The sequence below is a fragment of the Sylvia atricapilla genome, chromosome 3 (genome assembly GCF_009819655.1).
Source record: "Sylvia atricapilla isolate bSylAtr1 chromosome 3, bSylAtr1.pri, whole genome shotgun sequence".
NCBI lineage: Eukaryota > Metazoa > Chordata > Aves > Passeriformes > Sylviidae > Sylvia > Sylvia atricapilla.
The window spans coordinates 99,040,571-99,056,179 of NC_089142.1; the positions used below are offsets into that span (position 1 = coordinate 99,040,571).

The 15,609-nt window shown below is 37.7% G+C and overlaps 1 protein-coding gene across 5 annotated transcripts in view; it reads left to right on the forward strand.

The window, feature by feature from the left end:
- Positions 1-14,845, forward strand: part of PPP1R21 (protein phosphatase 1 regulatory subunit 21) — a 31,609-nt gene extending 16,764 nt beyond the window's left edge. For 2 of the 5 annotated variants that reach the window (XM_066316347.1, XM_066316348.1), the window contains 11 exons: positions 756-892; positions 1,537-1,629; positions 2,972-3,099; positions 3,455-3,607; positions 4,366-4,458; positions 5,630-5,863; positions 7,241-7,276; positions 8,467-8,583; positions 9,485-9,583; positions 11,616-11,744; positions 13,556-14,845. In XM_066316347.1, the coding sequence (XP_066172444.1) occupies positions 756-892; positions 1,537-1,629; positions 2,972-3,099; positions 3,455-3,607; positions 4,366-4,458; positions 5,630-5,863; positions 7,241-7,276; positions 8,467-8,583; positions 9,485-9,583; positions 11,616-11,744; positions 13,556-13,585 (1,249 nt within the window). In that variant the 3' untranslated portion in view covers positions 13,586-14,845. The remainder of the gene's footprint in view (positions 1-755; positions 893-1,536; positions 1,630-2,971; positions 3,100-3,454; positions 3,608-4,365; positions 4,459-5,629; positions 5,864-7,240; positions 7,277-8,466; positions 8,584-9,484; positions 9,584-11,615; positions 11,745-13,555) is intronic. The other 3 variants (XM_066316349.1, XM_066316350.1, XM_066316351.1) reach the window with 3 other exon arrangements.
- The last annotated feature ends 764 nt before the right edge of the window (positions 14,846-15,609 follow it).

The following is a 15,609-nucleotide window of genomic DNA, read 5'->3' on the forward strand; positions in this document are numbered from 1 at the left end:
AAGGCTGAACTATTTTTTTTTTTTAATTTTAACGTTGTTTTCTAAACCTTGAGATTAGGCATGGCTTTTTTGAGGCATTGGGACTAAAAACATGTATTTTAAAGCCCCTCCACACACACCCTCCCTCACAGATGAGACTTTAAAAATAATGAAGCTTTCATTAATGTTTCTTAGTGTTGTTCAATAGCATTGATACAATTCAGGTGTGATACACTGAAACTGTTAATGCCTTGAGCCTCTCTGAGGGTTATTTGTCATTCAGTAAATGTAGCAATGTAAAACTTGGCCAGGCGTGCTTCTGCTGTGAAAATCTTTGTTCCTGAGTTTGACTGAAGGAAGGTGAATTATAGACGCAAAGAACTGCTTTAAGGGAGGGTTTGGACTAAGGAAGAAGAAAAAATTTGATTTATGCCTCCTTTATACCTCTTCTCATGCTCCTTAGGAAGCAAAAAGAATTTATGTAGTAGAGGGAAAAGTTGTAACGCTTAAATTGATACCATCAGTTACTTGCTGTGAGACAGTCATTCCTGGCTTGTGACAGAAACACCTAGGAGTGGGGATGCACACAGTAATTTTCACATATTGCTAAGTTCTTCTGCTGTGTTAACCTTTCTAAAATAAATTCCAGGTCTGCTCTTGCTTTGGACTGGGGAGGTAGAAAACGCGTATATGCTCCAGAACTTGTGAACTTGTTTTTTGTTTTTTTTTTTTAAGACAATTGCTTGTTTTTAAAAAAATAATTCATATATTCCTAGTTTGGAAGAAGAGTGTGAGTCTTCTCTTTGCACAGCTGCTTTAAGAGCTAGAAATATGGAGCTGCACAGAGACATGAAACGGTTGACTGCAGTCTTTGAGAAGCTACACACGTATGTCAATCTTCTGGCCTTACCAAGTAAGTGTCAGTTCTGGCATGGCTGTTACCCTGTAACTGGTTTTCTGTGGGATTTTATAGTATAATTGATAGCGTGCCTTTTGGCACCTCTTAATTAGGAGATTGTTAATAAGTACATTTTATTATTAATCATCACTTCCAGCCCCTTGTCTTCATAAGGTTATTGCACCTATTGTGATGATGACTGAATAAAATGAGGTAAAGCCTTTGTGTTTATGTGTTTGGGGAAACTATCTCTAAATGCATCCTGTAAATAGCAGTAGGAAATGATTATTGTGGAACTTCAGGTTATTTCAGTCTTCACTCTTTAGAAAGGCCCAGATGGTCTTTCCTACAGCTGTGAACATGTCTTTCTGTGTGTGTGGTTTTTGAGACCAAAACAATTGATATTTATGAACTTGGAATGAAAACGAGGGAACTTGAAAGTCTTTCACCTACCTGCTCTGCCAAAATTTGATCTCTCTATATATAATATTGAAGGAGAAATTTTAGTAAATGAATCTATTATGACTCCATCATTACACTCAATCTATTATACTCCATGCAAATAGTTCTAGTAGGTGTAAACTGATTTCAAAGCTAACTTCTTTCATTCATGGTCAAATCTTAGTGCTGTGGTTTTCCTTTATATGTGTTACTCTTAGGTACAAGACCAGAAGGACTCCTTAGGACAAATTACAACTTTGTGTTTACAAACATTGCTGCAAGTCTCCATGGATTCCATGACATTTTAAAAGGTGAGAGTTGGGAATGTTGTCCTGCTTCAGCTTTGCTTCTTTCTTGTTCAGCATAGGACACATGCACTCTCTCTATAACAGTGCTGAACGTATCATACGTGCTAAATCTCGTTTGTTTTACCTTTACAAGCTAAAAAACTAAACCTGCTAACTTGGTTTAGACATTCATGCATGGTTTTCATTCCTCCATTCTGTTAGCTTTGTTTTTCAGACTTCCTGGATTATTTAATTGTGGCTCTCCAGATTTTCCTGAGCAGTTATCACTTTATTTTCTGAGCTTCATTTCTCTCCTGAAACCAGCATACGGAATGGAATGATATGTAACATTGTCCTAGTACCTGCTGTGAAAGTGGAGTTTTTCTTTCCTATTTTTAGGGTGATGACTATTTTTAACATGAATATATAACCAGAGCTTACAAAGATGTCTGGGTTCTTTTTGAAACTTGGCTTCTGCTGGAAAATAGTTAACCTTGCTTTTATCAGAACAACATGGATATGTTAGGTTTTCAGTGAAGCAATATTTGGTTAAAACTCAGAATTTTAAAACTGATGTTCCTTCATGTCCTAGAATTTCAGTACCATGTAACTGCTCCTGAGGAAAAAATAATCCATAGAGATGAACTGGATTTTTACTAGTCAGCTGGTTAAATGTTAAGCTTTTGTAATTTTAAGCAAAATTGGGATATTTTTTTCATAATAGCATGAACAGTATGTCCTCGTTTTGCAGAGTCTTTGTTTAAAAAAAAAAAAAAAAGGAGATATTATAGATTACCTGTAAAATAAAAATACTATATTTTGTACACAAAATGAGACCTTAAACCAGGAGTTTTGTAGCCTAGATAAGTTTAAAATACTTTCCACCTTTTAGTATGGTCACTATAATGTAAAGTCAATCCAACTTACACTTTAAAGGAAATACAGAAAATAGAAGTAGTGAAGAAAACTGTCAGTAGAATTCATTAGTTATCCACAGAAATACTCTTCTTATTATCTCACACTCCCATACACAAGAATGTTTGATTTCTCTCTTTTTTCTCAATCCCAACTAATTTTGAACTTCTTAAGATTACTTCAGATTATTATTTCTGGTGATGATGAGCTGGGATTTCTCCATTCTACAGCAGTAGTACTCTGTTTTAAAATAGATGCACGTTGTTCACTTGTCACACAATTTTTTTTTAAATTAGACCACATTTAGAATGTTTTTATGTGATAAATACTTGATTTGTTTTAAATTTTGGTGCTGTTGAAATTAATACATTTAGGCCAAGATGCTTTCGGGAGTGACTTTCAAGAAGTTTTATATTCTTGATTTGGCAAAAATGTGCTTTTCATTTTCCAGATATTTCCAAGCACTATAGTCAGAAAGCTGCTTTAGAACAGGAAGTTCCAACTGCCACACAGAAACTCATAACTACAAATGACTGTATTTTATCCTCTGTTGCTGCATTAACAAATGGAGCGGGCAAGGTAATGGATATTTTTATTTCAAACAATGCCTTAAGTTGTGCAGATTTTGAGAAAAAAAAAAACAAAACTTAGCTGAATGATTTAGAAAATCTTTGTGTGCCTCTGATATTAATTATCTATAGTGTCAGGATGATTCTTGAGTTATTTTCAGGCTATAATTTAAAAACAATTGAGGGAGTGATAAAAGTAGATACTGTTAGGAAGGTCTAAGTTAGATGGAAGAGTCTGTAGCTTGTTTCAAAGTCTTGTTAAGAAGTCCAGTTTCATTAAATACTTGTCTTTTGAAAGACTAATTGCTCCAATGAATCTTTCTGGTCAAGTTAATTCAAAGAGCCACTTCTCTTGATGTGTCTAGATGGCCTCATTCTTTAGCAACAACTTGGATCACTTCACCACCTCGTTGAGCTATGGCCCTAAGGGAGGAGCAGAGTTCATCAGCCCTCTGTCAGCTGAGTGCATGCTGCAGTACAAGAAGAAGGCAGCTGCTTACATGAAGTCTTTGAAGAAGGTTTGTCCAGCCTGCGTGCTTGCACAGAGAGATTCCACTGATAGTTGGTTATGGCAGAGAGAATATAAACTTAGGGTCTGCGGTGTTTGGAATGGAAGAGGTTCTCTGAATGACAGGTTTGGCTGAGGAAGTGGAACCTTAGTCCAATAATGCTACTGAAAACTTGAGAAAGTGTACTTGCCCTCACAACTAGAGGGTATGTGCCAATTCTGCCATTACCCGTTTCCACTAATTATTTCTGTGCCAAGACTCCAAGGAGAAGAGGTTGACTGCTTATTTAAATTTCCTCCTGTATACACCAGGAATATGAAGCAAATGAAACCATATTCTTACACTTGCATTCACTGGGAGACATAGTGAAAAAGAAAAGAGGTACCCTGGAGAAAATGCACTGAACCAAAGGATTGAATGCTGTTAGATCTCCCTGTTGCCTCAATTAAAATTGAGCATTAAGTCCTGATGTGCTTAGCAGTTGTTACTAAATTGCTTTACTGCAATGTCTGTAAAGAGGACTTTAAGATGTCTTTGATCATTAATTAACACTTGTAGTTTTCTGAGCACTTTTTAATCAACTGTACTTTTGGTGCAGTATTTCTTGAGAGCTCAAACCATTTTTTCATACTGCCCAGTAAGCACTTGAAACATGGGGGTTTTTCCCCTTTACTAAAGTAAGGAAAGTAGTAAGAAAATACAAGTAGAATACATGTTCTGATCTAGTGTGTAGCATGTTTTGAGAGCATTTTTTGATTCTTCTGCAGCCTTGTGCAGATTCAGTGCCTTACGAAGAGGCTTTAGCCAATCGCAGAGTTCTTCTGAGTTCTACAGAAAGCAGGGAAGGTCTTGCACAACAGGTATTGTGGTGTACATTGTACTAACATACATGGTAGAGTATTTTGTAAAGGTAAACATGTATCCAAGTCTCAACATTTATGTCTATGGTCCTTCGTAGGTGTATTTGAACATGCTGAACCTTAAAATTAGACTGTAGATGTCTTGTAGAGTTTTGAAAGTAAAACCCTTGTCAGGCTGGGTTATCTGCAGAATGTACATGGAGATAGATACAGGAGCCAGGATGATGCTATTGATATCTTCATTTGGAAATATGAGAAGTCAGGTCATCTTTAATAATTAAAACAAATGCAAAGTGAATACAGGAATAAGGCATACTGAAGGTTTAATTTTTAACGTTGTGTACTGATTTGAGTTTTCTTTTGGACTATGCAGGACTTACTAGGACTGATTAAGAGCAGTGATTTTTCTTTTCAGTTAGAGTAATAGATTAGAGTTTCTGTCTTCCAGGATGAATATATAATTTTTTTCTGGAAGGTAAAGCAGGATGAGTAATGTTGTATTTAAAAGGCCTACACAGTTTGTCCATTGCTTCATATGAATTAATAACTATGAAGGCTGAGTATACAAGCTTCTTTATTAGCTTGTATACTCAGCCTGTGCTTGACTCATTGTTATTGAACTGTTATGGAAGCAAATACTTTGGTGATTTCTTTTTTGTAGTTGCCAGTTTTCTAAGTGTATTAGTAGGAGTGAAATGAATTTCAGCAGAAATGTGCAGTGATTATGTGTTCTGTTCCATAGTTGTTTTCTTACCTGGACAAAGTGGGTGGTTCTGTCTGTGTGAGGTGGGACAGCTGGGAGGGGACAGTTTGTCCTTATAGCATAGAAAAAGGCCGTGATAGTGCCAGGTACACACACATCTTTCAAGTTTTTGTAAAATTCTTCCCTGATTCGGTTTTTCACATAGTACAGTGTTGCCAGTTTCATGCCAGTTTCACCTAGTACAATGTTGCCAGCTGTTCATGTTTGAAACTAATTAAATAATGTGGCCATTTTTGACAAAGAACCAGAGCTAAGCACACAGCTCAAAACAGTGGTTGTTTACCTGCTGCACTTTGTCAGCTCACTTATGTAAAGGTTTAAAATGATACTGTCCTCAAACATTTCCTGTGTGGGGGTTTTTTCCTCCCTGCGTTCAATAACCTGGACTGTAAACTTTCCCTCCTAAAGGTCCAGCAGAGTTTGGAGAAAATTGCAAAACTTGAACAAGAAAAAGAACACTGGATGTTGGAGGCCCAGCTAGCTAAAATAAAGCTAGAAAAAGAAAACCAAAAACTGAAGAACTCTCTTAGTGGGCATTTAACTGAAACTATCCAGGAGCATTCAGTTTTGCCAAGTATAGCAGAACAAAAGAAGGAAACCACAGAAAAGAGTGTGAGGGAACCTATTAAGAGCACCAGTCTGGTAAGTGACCTTTCCCTTCAATAGAGAAAAATCCACTTTCTTGAATAGTGGTGCTGTTTGATCAGTGGAACACTAAAAATGAAAATCTTTTGACAGTATTGAAAACCATTCACTCTTGGGGTCCTTGTATTTGCAAAGCTGCTTGCAAATTCTTTCTGCAGAGTTTGGCACTTCTTGGATTTTGAGACTTTGTTTGGTCTCTTTAGTATTGTGAAGATACTTTTGTAGTTCTGTACTTGTGTAACTGAGGGGGAAGTAATAGGTGCTTAATCCCCTGATTTGTCTGTAGTTAGGAGACCTTGCAAGTGATGTGTATTTTGAGTTGGGCCTATGTTTCCAATACTTCTCTTCATCTCTAGATATGTTAAAGCAAATGGAAGTAGGTAGGAAGTGTTTGTAAATGGATTTGAAGACTTATTAGGGTCAGTTTGGGTTCAACAATTGCTTTTGGATGTAGCACGCATTCTTTCCTTGCTCTTCTGTGTTGGTAAATGGCTTGTTCCTGTTTACTACACATATTTAAAATTACTTGGCCTTTCCCCTGAATTCCACTTCCGAAGTGGCATAGTGGTATTAACAGGAATGTCATCTGTAAGAAATAATAAATCTACTCAGCATTCAGAATGTGAATTCTCTTCACATTCTAGAATTATCTCTCTTATTTTTTTTTCTCTCCCCACTTTCCTACTCCAGGATAAAAATAAACAGTAGTGGATTGTTTTGAAATCCTCAGTTTTCAAGTAAACTGACATCTTAAGTTTTTGCATGTTTAGGAATTTGAGGAGAATGTTACTCACTGATGAACATATTGTGTGAATATTTCCCATGAACGTAATCTCTAGTCCTGTTGAGATCAAGGGGAAAAAAGCCTCTTTGATTCTCTATCAAGATATTCTTTGATGAAACCAGGTATTGGCTCACATTGCTCCTGTAGAGTTTTGTCAGTGCTTACTAGTCAGAGGGCAAAGGAAGGAATTTGGAAAGTACTCAAGAAATCCAGGTTAACTTTCATTCCTCTTAAACATGACAAGTAATGTTTCAGTGTGGTAACGTGGCTCTGAATTAGTTCCATATGATCAAGCAGTTGCATAACAATAGGAGCCCAGCTGCAGCTTGTTGCTTTTATTGCCTTTTTCCTGTGTACCTGGTAGGACAGGAGATGTATTTATGTGAGTTGGCATCAGGTGTAATTCTGTTCAAGGCACTCATGTAACCACTCTTGTTTATGTTACAGGTGGAAGTACTTAAGTTTGACTTCAGTTTGAATGGTTGCAAGATTGTTTTAATGCAGAGTCCTTGTATGACTGAAACCAAAATGTAACTATGGTATCTATTTTTTTGCAGTTCTCATTAAGTGTATTTTCTTCCTTGTTCTAGATTGGAATGTTGACTGTAACTACTGATAATGAGAAGGTAATCTCTTTTAAACATTATTAAATCCATCTGTTAAATACTTCAATTTTGATTCTGCTGAAGATTTTCCACAGGTGTAATTACCAAGAATGCTCCTGTATAATGGCCCAAATTGACTGTGTAATGTTTATATAGTAAATGGTCAAATTTTTGAAATCCACGTGTTCCTTAATTTTCTTCTTCGGTTAGTGAACTGTTACTTGGCCCATATAAGTGTTTTGGAGCAGTGTGAACTGCAGTCAGGGTCTGCTCTCTGTAATTTGGAGAAGGCACTGGTCTGTCTGTGCCTCAGTAGCCCAAACTGCATTCCAAGCCTCAATTCTTAACCCTTGAGGAAGAGCTCAAGCTGCATAAAAGACCCTGGCTGCAGTGCCTGGGCTACAAAGCAGAGGTCACACTGAAACGAACCTTGAACCAGCCCTCAGACTAAATGTTAACTCTTTATTTAGCCCTACTATAATGTAACACTTGCTCCAGCAGGAGCTTCTGAGAATAAAATTTACTGCTTTCTTTTTTCTGATATTACAGGGAACTGATGGAGGGATTTAGTTCACTCCTCCTTGTCTTCTGAAAGTCTGATTGAAAAGGGTAGGGGGTTAGATAATAACTGATACATGTTCTTAAAGGCTTCTACATAGTACTGAACTTGAAGGTAATGACAAATCATGTGAAAGCTGACTCCAGTGGGTTAGTCTGTAAACTACTGAGTTGTTGGGCTTTTTAATTTTTAATTTTCTTCTTTAATTTTGAATGTTGAAAGAAGCTTCTGGAACATATGACATGAGTAATAGTTATGACTTTTGTACTCTTCTGAAATACAGTTATGTGAAGGAATTCTTCCTTTTTGGGAAGAGACAGTAAGTTTCCATATAGATGGAAACTGTTCACTTCTGCAGTGGATTTTCATCTTCATCAGACACTTGATATATAAAAGCAAGTTAAATTCTTACCTCTTGAGTCAGCTCTTTGTCCTGTAAGGAAATCTGACGTTAAGAGTCCCCATCAGAGTGACAAATTGCAGTGTGGCCTGCTGTAATTTGTCTGTTGTGTTTGGGGAATTTGATACTTTTTGACCAAGCCACCAGGCCTGAGAAGGAAGGAAGAAAAAAGTCTATATAGAGGCAATGTTGTGATTCAGCTATTCAGTCTACAAATCATAAATGTTGTCTGCTTAAATTTTTCTTTGCCAGGCTCCAGATGTTGAGTCTCGTGAAGACCTGATAAAAACTCACTACATGGCCAGGATAGCAGAGCTGACCTCTCATCTGCAGCTTGCTGACAGCAAATCAGTGCACTTCCATGCTGAGGTGAGCATGCAGGCAATGACCTAAATCTCTTTTTGAACTTCCCACAGGCAAGTGCTATGATAGTGAGTTTCAATATATGGAGCATAATGTTTTATAAAAATCTGTTCCTGGAATATTTTTTGACTGTGGTCCAGCATGCATAAGAACTGATACTGTAAAATAATCTTTTATGTTTAATAAATCCTTTGGTAGCCTCGTCTTGGCTGTATTAAGAAGTGTAATGTGTGTCATGTATAGGTTTGTTCACATAAGCTGAAGCAGCTGGCTTTAGTTACCAAGGAAGTTTTGACTTAATTTTATAGTGATGCTGATGTCATTCAAAAATATTTGAGTGTATTATGAAGTGATGGAAACAGCTCTCCTGAGAAAATTGGCTCTTAGGCATAAGTTATACTGCAAGAATGAACAAGATGATTCATTGTATCTATGGTTTCCTTTTCATTTCAAGTCATGAGGGAACTTGAAAGTAGTGGCTGTTTTGATTTGTGTAATAAACGATGTGGAATATACCAGAGCTCCAGGTTAACAGAGCAAATCCTCCTAAATTTTTTTTTTAGTGGAAGCTGACATAGTATGGATGAACCATTTTGTCTGTGATATTTGAGCCTTGTATGAATGAGTTGTTTATATGGCTTTTTACTTAAATAAAAGTTTCATAGCAGTTATGTGAAAAATACGATATTTACAGGATTGGCAATATGGTAGCTCTGTAAAATGAAACATTTAATGTTAGCTATTCCTGTACTTCTGCATTTAAAAATGTGCACAAGCTCTGAGTTTCTTGAAATCCAAGTATCACAGAAAGATGGAAATTTCTGAAGCAGCCACTTAAGGATGCCACAAGGCAATACTCTGGAACTGACTTTGATCCCTTGTACCCTCCCTGTCCTGTTCTTGGTAGTGTCGAGCACTTGCCAAAAGACTTTCTCTGGCAGAGAAATCCAAGGAATCGCTCACGGAAGAGCTGAAGCTCGCCAGTCAAAACATCACCAGATTACAGGCAAGTAAATTCCTCTGTAATGTAACAGGTGCATTTTGTAACCACGGGTAAGGAGAAAGTTTGAGCAGAAAAATTACAACCATTTAGCCTGGCCTCGCCATTACTAGTTTCTGAGTTGTGGAATATAAAAACTCTAGTGGTATGTAGAGAAGAGCCTTAAATAATACACTTTAAATACCAGTTATAAAGTTGAAGGAGAACATGCTTCCAAGAAAAGGTTATAGTGGCCAAACCTGCACATTTGATGTCAAGGATTTTCATGAAAATGAGAGAGTTGTAATGTCAAAAGGGGTGGTTGCGTGACTGATTTCCAATGATACAAGGAACTCTTAATCCTTTCTTGCACCTGGGTCTGAAAGTTTTGAAAAATGCCAGGTTGATTTGGATTTTTTTCATATACATACCTTAATATTAAGCAAAGATAGTTTTGGGGTAATCTTTAAGAAGCTGTTATTAACAAAAATCAATTCTTATGCCATCCTGTGAGTGTCCTGTCCCTTTGTTCCTCGCCTCCACACAGCTGAGAAAGGAGCCAGTAGTACAATGACGTATAAAGAAATACACAATTCATAAATTCCTTTCTATTTTCTTCACACTTAGTTCATATTATTATTGTTCACCTGTCTGTGATAGTGAGTACCAAATTTGCTCCATACAGGCTGTGAATGTATTGTCTATTGTGAATGAACTGTTGTGCACATGAACAATCCTTTTTAAACACTTTTTTGATTTGTTCCTTTAAGAAATTCCACAATTGATATTGCACTCAGCATGAGATGTTAATTTCCAATTGCATATTAAACTTCCTAGGAAAAGATAGCAGGCACACAGCATTTGTATGTTTAGCAGTCTGCATAATACTGAATAATAGACTCGTTTAGGTTGGAAGGGTCCTCTGAAGGTGATTTCCCCCCCTCCTTTGGTCAGACCAGGGAGTTCAGATCAAGCTGTGGAACTGGATATTTCCTATAGCCATGCTGGTCTTCTGCCACAGTGACTCCATGTCTTAGGCATTGCATGGTTCTTTGTTCTGTCCTTGATCATTCAGCTTTCCAGGGCCCCTGTAACTTCCAGGACAATTTTACCTGGCACCTTTCCAAGCAGACCTTGAAAGAAGCCACAATCTACTCTTCTTGAGTCTAGGGTTGCTGTGATTCTACTATTCATCTTGCCTCCCTCAGCATCCTGGATTCCACTAACTCATGATAGCTGCAGCCAAGGCTGCCACTGGCTTTCACATCCCTCACCAGCTTTTCCTTATTTGTGCGTAACAGGTCCAGCAGAGAGCATCTCTTGGTCCGACTGACCACTGGTATCAAGAAGCTCTTTGCCACACTCAAGAGAACTCCTCAGTTGCTTGTGTTCCACCTTGCTGCCCTTCCAGGATGTGTCAGAGTAGTTAAAATCACTAATGAGGATCAGGGTCTGTGGATGGGAGATTATCTGCTTGCAGCAGATGCCTGTCATATCACCCTGTTGTTCTCCTGCTTAGGAGATTTAATAGTCTTCAATCCACTTCTTCACACAGAACATGATTTCTTCCTTCTGTCCTTCCTAAAGTGTGCGTATCCCTTCATTTCTGCATCTAGTCATGCACACTATCCCCCCATGTCTCTGTAATCCCAGAGAGACCATAGCTCTCTCTAGCTGCATGTGGAGCAGTGATTCCTTCGGGTTGGATGCCATGTGTTCTTGTGCAGGCCATGCTTTAACCCTAGAACCATTACTTTTATCCTGGCTGGAGGCAACAGTGGAAAACCAAGCTGTTGCTCTTATGTAAGCCATAAAAATAATCTATGGGGGAAAAATGTAAAGGAAACAACACAAAAATAAAGGGAACAAACCATGCATGAGACTTCAGGTAAAAGAAAAGTAGCTGTTGACTTCCTTTCATGAAAGTGTGGGGTTTTTTTAGCTGAATTGCGCACACTCAGCATCAAAAGTGGAGCTTACTAAGCGGTGGAAGGGTGCTGCTTTGCCCGATATCACTAATGCTGAGCCAGGGCCTCTGGGTATTTTATTTTTCCCTTAGGATGAATTGATGACAACAAAGAGGAGCTACGAGGACCAGCTAAGCATGATGAGTGACCATCTGTGCAGTATGAATGAAACCTTGACTAAGCAAAGGGAAGAGATTGATACACTGAAGATGACCAGTAAGGTGAGCTGGCAGGGCTGACATGGGGCCCTGGCTGCAGCTGGGGCTGTGAGGGTTACATTTGGCCTTCCTGCAGTATTGCCCTTGGACAAAGCTGCTCACAAGCTGTAATTGTTACTCTGAGCCAGTTGGAAAGAAACCTCCAAACTTGCTCCTTCAGGTTTCAGTGAAGAAAAAAATTCTTGCAAAACATACATTAGGGAAAGAACAAGCTCTTCATGTCACTGCTTTGCATTAGCTTCTCAAAGTGAACCCTCTGATGGCAGGTTATACCATTTTTTGTTTGAATGTGGTGAAAATGGAACTGTTTGTAAGTCCAGCTGGTGAGGCTGAGTGGTTATGATTAGGTTCTGGGTAGAAGTGTCCCTTCTGCACTCCTTTTGTTTGCAACGTACTCTGTCCTTGGCAGCTGGTCTCTTTTCTGTTTTATTTCCATATTCTAGCTCATCTGTCCCTTGTGTAAGGATGAAAAAGTTGTATTCTTCTGTGAACTTGAAATGCACACTTGAATTCTTTACCAGGCAAGGAGTCTACCTACTTGTCAGGAGAGATTTTTAACTTACTAATGATGAAAAATACAGAAGTCTGCTTTTTTGAGCAGCCAATGATTAAACCATGGTATATCCTATTCTGATACTTCTAGGGGAGGAACAGATGTTGTGGAGGCCTTTGCCCTTTGCTTGTCTGACTGTGAAACAAATAAGTTGTCATTATTCCCCTTAATTGGGGCATACATGGAAGCAGGTATCAGTGAAGGATTAAAAAAATAAAAATAATTTAAAAAAATTCAATGTTCTGATTAAAAAATCCCATGAATGGTGACTTTTATCTTTTAGAGTAAACTCTTCCCCTGTTTTTCTTCAGATTTCTGAGTGTTTTAACTTGGTATTGTATACTTTAAAATTAGTTTGTGATGTAAAAAACATTGTGTTTCCAGAAGGGGAAGCTCTTGGCTGCGTACTGACCATAGCACTTAATGTTTTTATAGTATGTTTTCTGGAATTTCTCCCTTGCCATACTTCCAAGACTTGAATTGGTACTCTGACTGTAAATACCTCAGAAGCTCACAGCAGAAGCCACACAGGTTTTCAGATGTTACCAAATGTAGAAGGAGATTCAGTTGAAATCCAAATGATGCAGTTAAAGCCCTTTATCACTTGGAGAGAGTTGTTGGTTAGATTCAAAACAAATGTTATCTTCAGGAAATAGGAAGACTGAGAATTGCCAGCAAGTAACTATTGCACAAAACTTTAAGCTCCACATTTCCTTTGTGGAATTACTGCAGGTCAAATGTGAGTTGGCTTGCTGCATAACAAACTCTGTTCTGAACTAGGAGTAATCTGTACAACATGAATTAAAATAAAATTTATTTTGGAAAAGACCCCAATATGGTGGGGGATTGATTTTTAATTTAATACAATTATTCTATAAGAAATTATTTGGAGTAGCATCTGAAGGTGGGTTATGATTTGGCTTGCCTTCACTGCCTTTACCATATTAGTGGTATTAATACGATTGTGTGTCTTGGGATGTCCCTCAAATGTCTTTCACAGGTTTCAGTTATAGTAAAGAACTGTTGTGCTTATTTGAGATATCTGGTACTTGCCTCTGTTGTGCTTGTAGAAATAGAGGTATTTTTGGAGCAAACAGTTACAATCTGTCAAAAGTAGAAGTCTGTGGACTGTTTATTTTCAGTCTGTCTGTACCTCGTTTGCTGTAGGAATAAATTACCAGACATCAGATTTTGTGTGTTATCTGTCTATAGATTTCCTTACCTAAATGATAACGATCTCTTTGCTTGTTTCTTGTTGCAGGGAAATTCTAAGAAGAGCAAAAATCGATAGTTTACAGCCGAGTCTTTGGAAGCTGCTGCTGCACAGGATGCAGATAGTGACCATTCATTATCCAGTTCCTGTTTGTTCCAGGAAGCAGAGGCTGGTATTGGGTCTAGTAAAAACTGAATTGGTGCTGTAAATGGCTTTAAAATATTTAGAACTTGTAACAGATAAAACAGAACTTTATGTTGTCTCTAAACCAGGAAATACACACTCTGTGGATAATTTATATAGTAATTACCTTCAGTTTTTACTGTGCACTTTTTAAAACCAGGTTTTGATTTCATGTAACAACTTCAGATTTTGTATATTTTCAAGTATGTTTCTGCGTTAACAAATTTGGATCGGTGCAGTAGGCGTCAATTTTTGAGTTCTGCATTTAATGGTCAGCACATGTACATTCCATTACTTGTTAATAACAGTTTAAAAATGAGTTTGGAGACTTTTTTTGGCCATGCAAGCTGTGCAGTTACTGTGAATGTATTACTCCTGTTCTCAGACCTCTAGAATTAATTGGAATTGTGGCTTGAAATGGTTTTTACAAATTCACCAACTAAATGGGATCACTGTTAGACTGCAACAGTGGGAACCTTTCCTGCTTGTATTTGGCACTTTGGATTTTGAGGTAAAGAGCACAAATAACTGAATTGGGCTACTTCAATGAAATTGCTTTAAGCCATTTCTGTAACATTTTGTTTACACATGTATGTATATATATATTGGTTGAAATAGCTGTTTAAGGCTAGAGGAAACTGAGATTGTCATTTACCCCAGAAGAGTGAAACAATGTCCATAGAATAGATCAGGTTACTGTGTTCTCTTACTGTAAAGAAGAATATGAAATATGTAGAAGATTTAAACACTGAATTTGCAAAAGGTCTTCATGGAATTGAATTGTGATGGATTCGGTGGGGGGATGCACATGGGTTTTCCTGTGTTTTCAGAAGTTTGTGAACTTAGGCCTCTCCTAAGATTTATTTTAATTTTTTTTTCAAGTGAAGCTCAGTATCACAAGTTTTCACAGCACTGATTTGTTGTTGGGGGGTGGGATTTGTTGGTGTTGATTTGGGTTTTTGTTTGGCTGTTTTTGTTGTTTTGGTTTTTTTGTTTTTTCAATCAGATGCTGTGCTACTCCACACTTTCCACACCGGTCTTCTGTTCCATAATTTCCATTATGGCACTGATTTGTCCCACAAGGGTTTACTCTGATATCAGATGTGTTGAAATGTATTATCAGTATGTAATAATAAAATCAACCACATGAAACCAGCTCGACTTTTTCCTTGCTTCTGGCTATGCCCAGGCTGCAGAGCGTGGCATTGTGGTGAGGTGTTCCAGATGTTGCTGGTGAAATAGTAACACCAGTCCATTGCTCTCAGTGTTTCTCTTTGTTCTGATAGTTTTCTTTTCAGAAATGCAAAATAGAAGTGTCTGTGAAAGGGAGAGGAGATGGGGAGAGCCTGCAGGTTTTCTTACTGATGTTGAATTAAGAACTGTGTGCTGGTGCTAATGAGAAGTTGGGGAGTGTTGACTTTCTCTCCAGCCATTTTATGGAAGCAGATATAGCTTCAGCTGTTTAATTTAGGGTTGGAAAGCTAATTGCTTTCTTCCTATTCTTTTGAAGCTGCCTTTTCTGAGAACTTTCATCTTGCACTGAAGGTGCTAATCCAGTTATTTTGATTCTCTGAATCAAATTACTGAACTGATACTACTTTTACTGATACTACTTTTCATGAGTTGCTGCATTTAGAAAAAGATTTTGCTTAGGCCATTTTTATATGTCAATAAAAATAGGGCGTTTTTAGAATTTGCTTTAAAAAATCAAATGCGTGTTCAGAGTATACCTCAATATCCAAGGTGGGTATTGTATACATGTAGAATGTATAGGCATTGATGTACAATTCCAGTGTACATCAGTTTATCAGCATTTTTTCTTTGCAGTGTTGTTTGGGAATGTATTTGGGCGTCCACCTCAGCAGGCAATAACTATGTCTCAAGAAGAGACAATTCCAATCACTTAAGCTGCCTTCAGT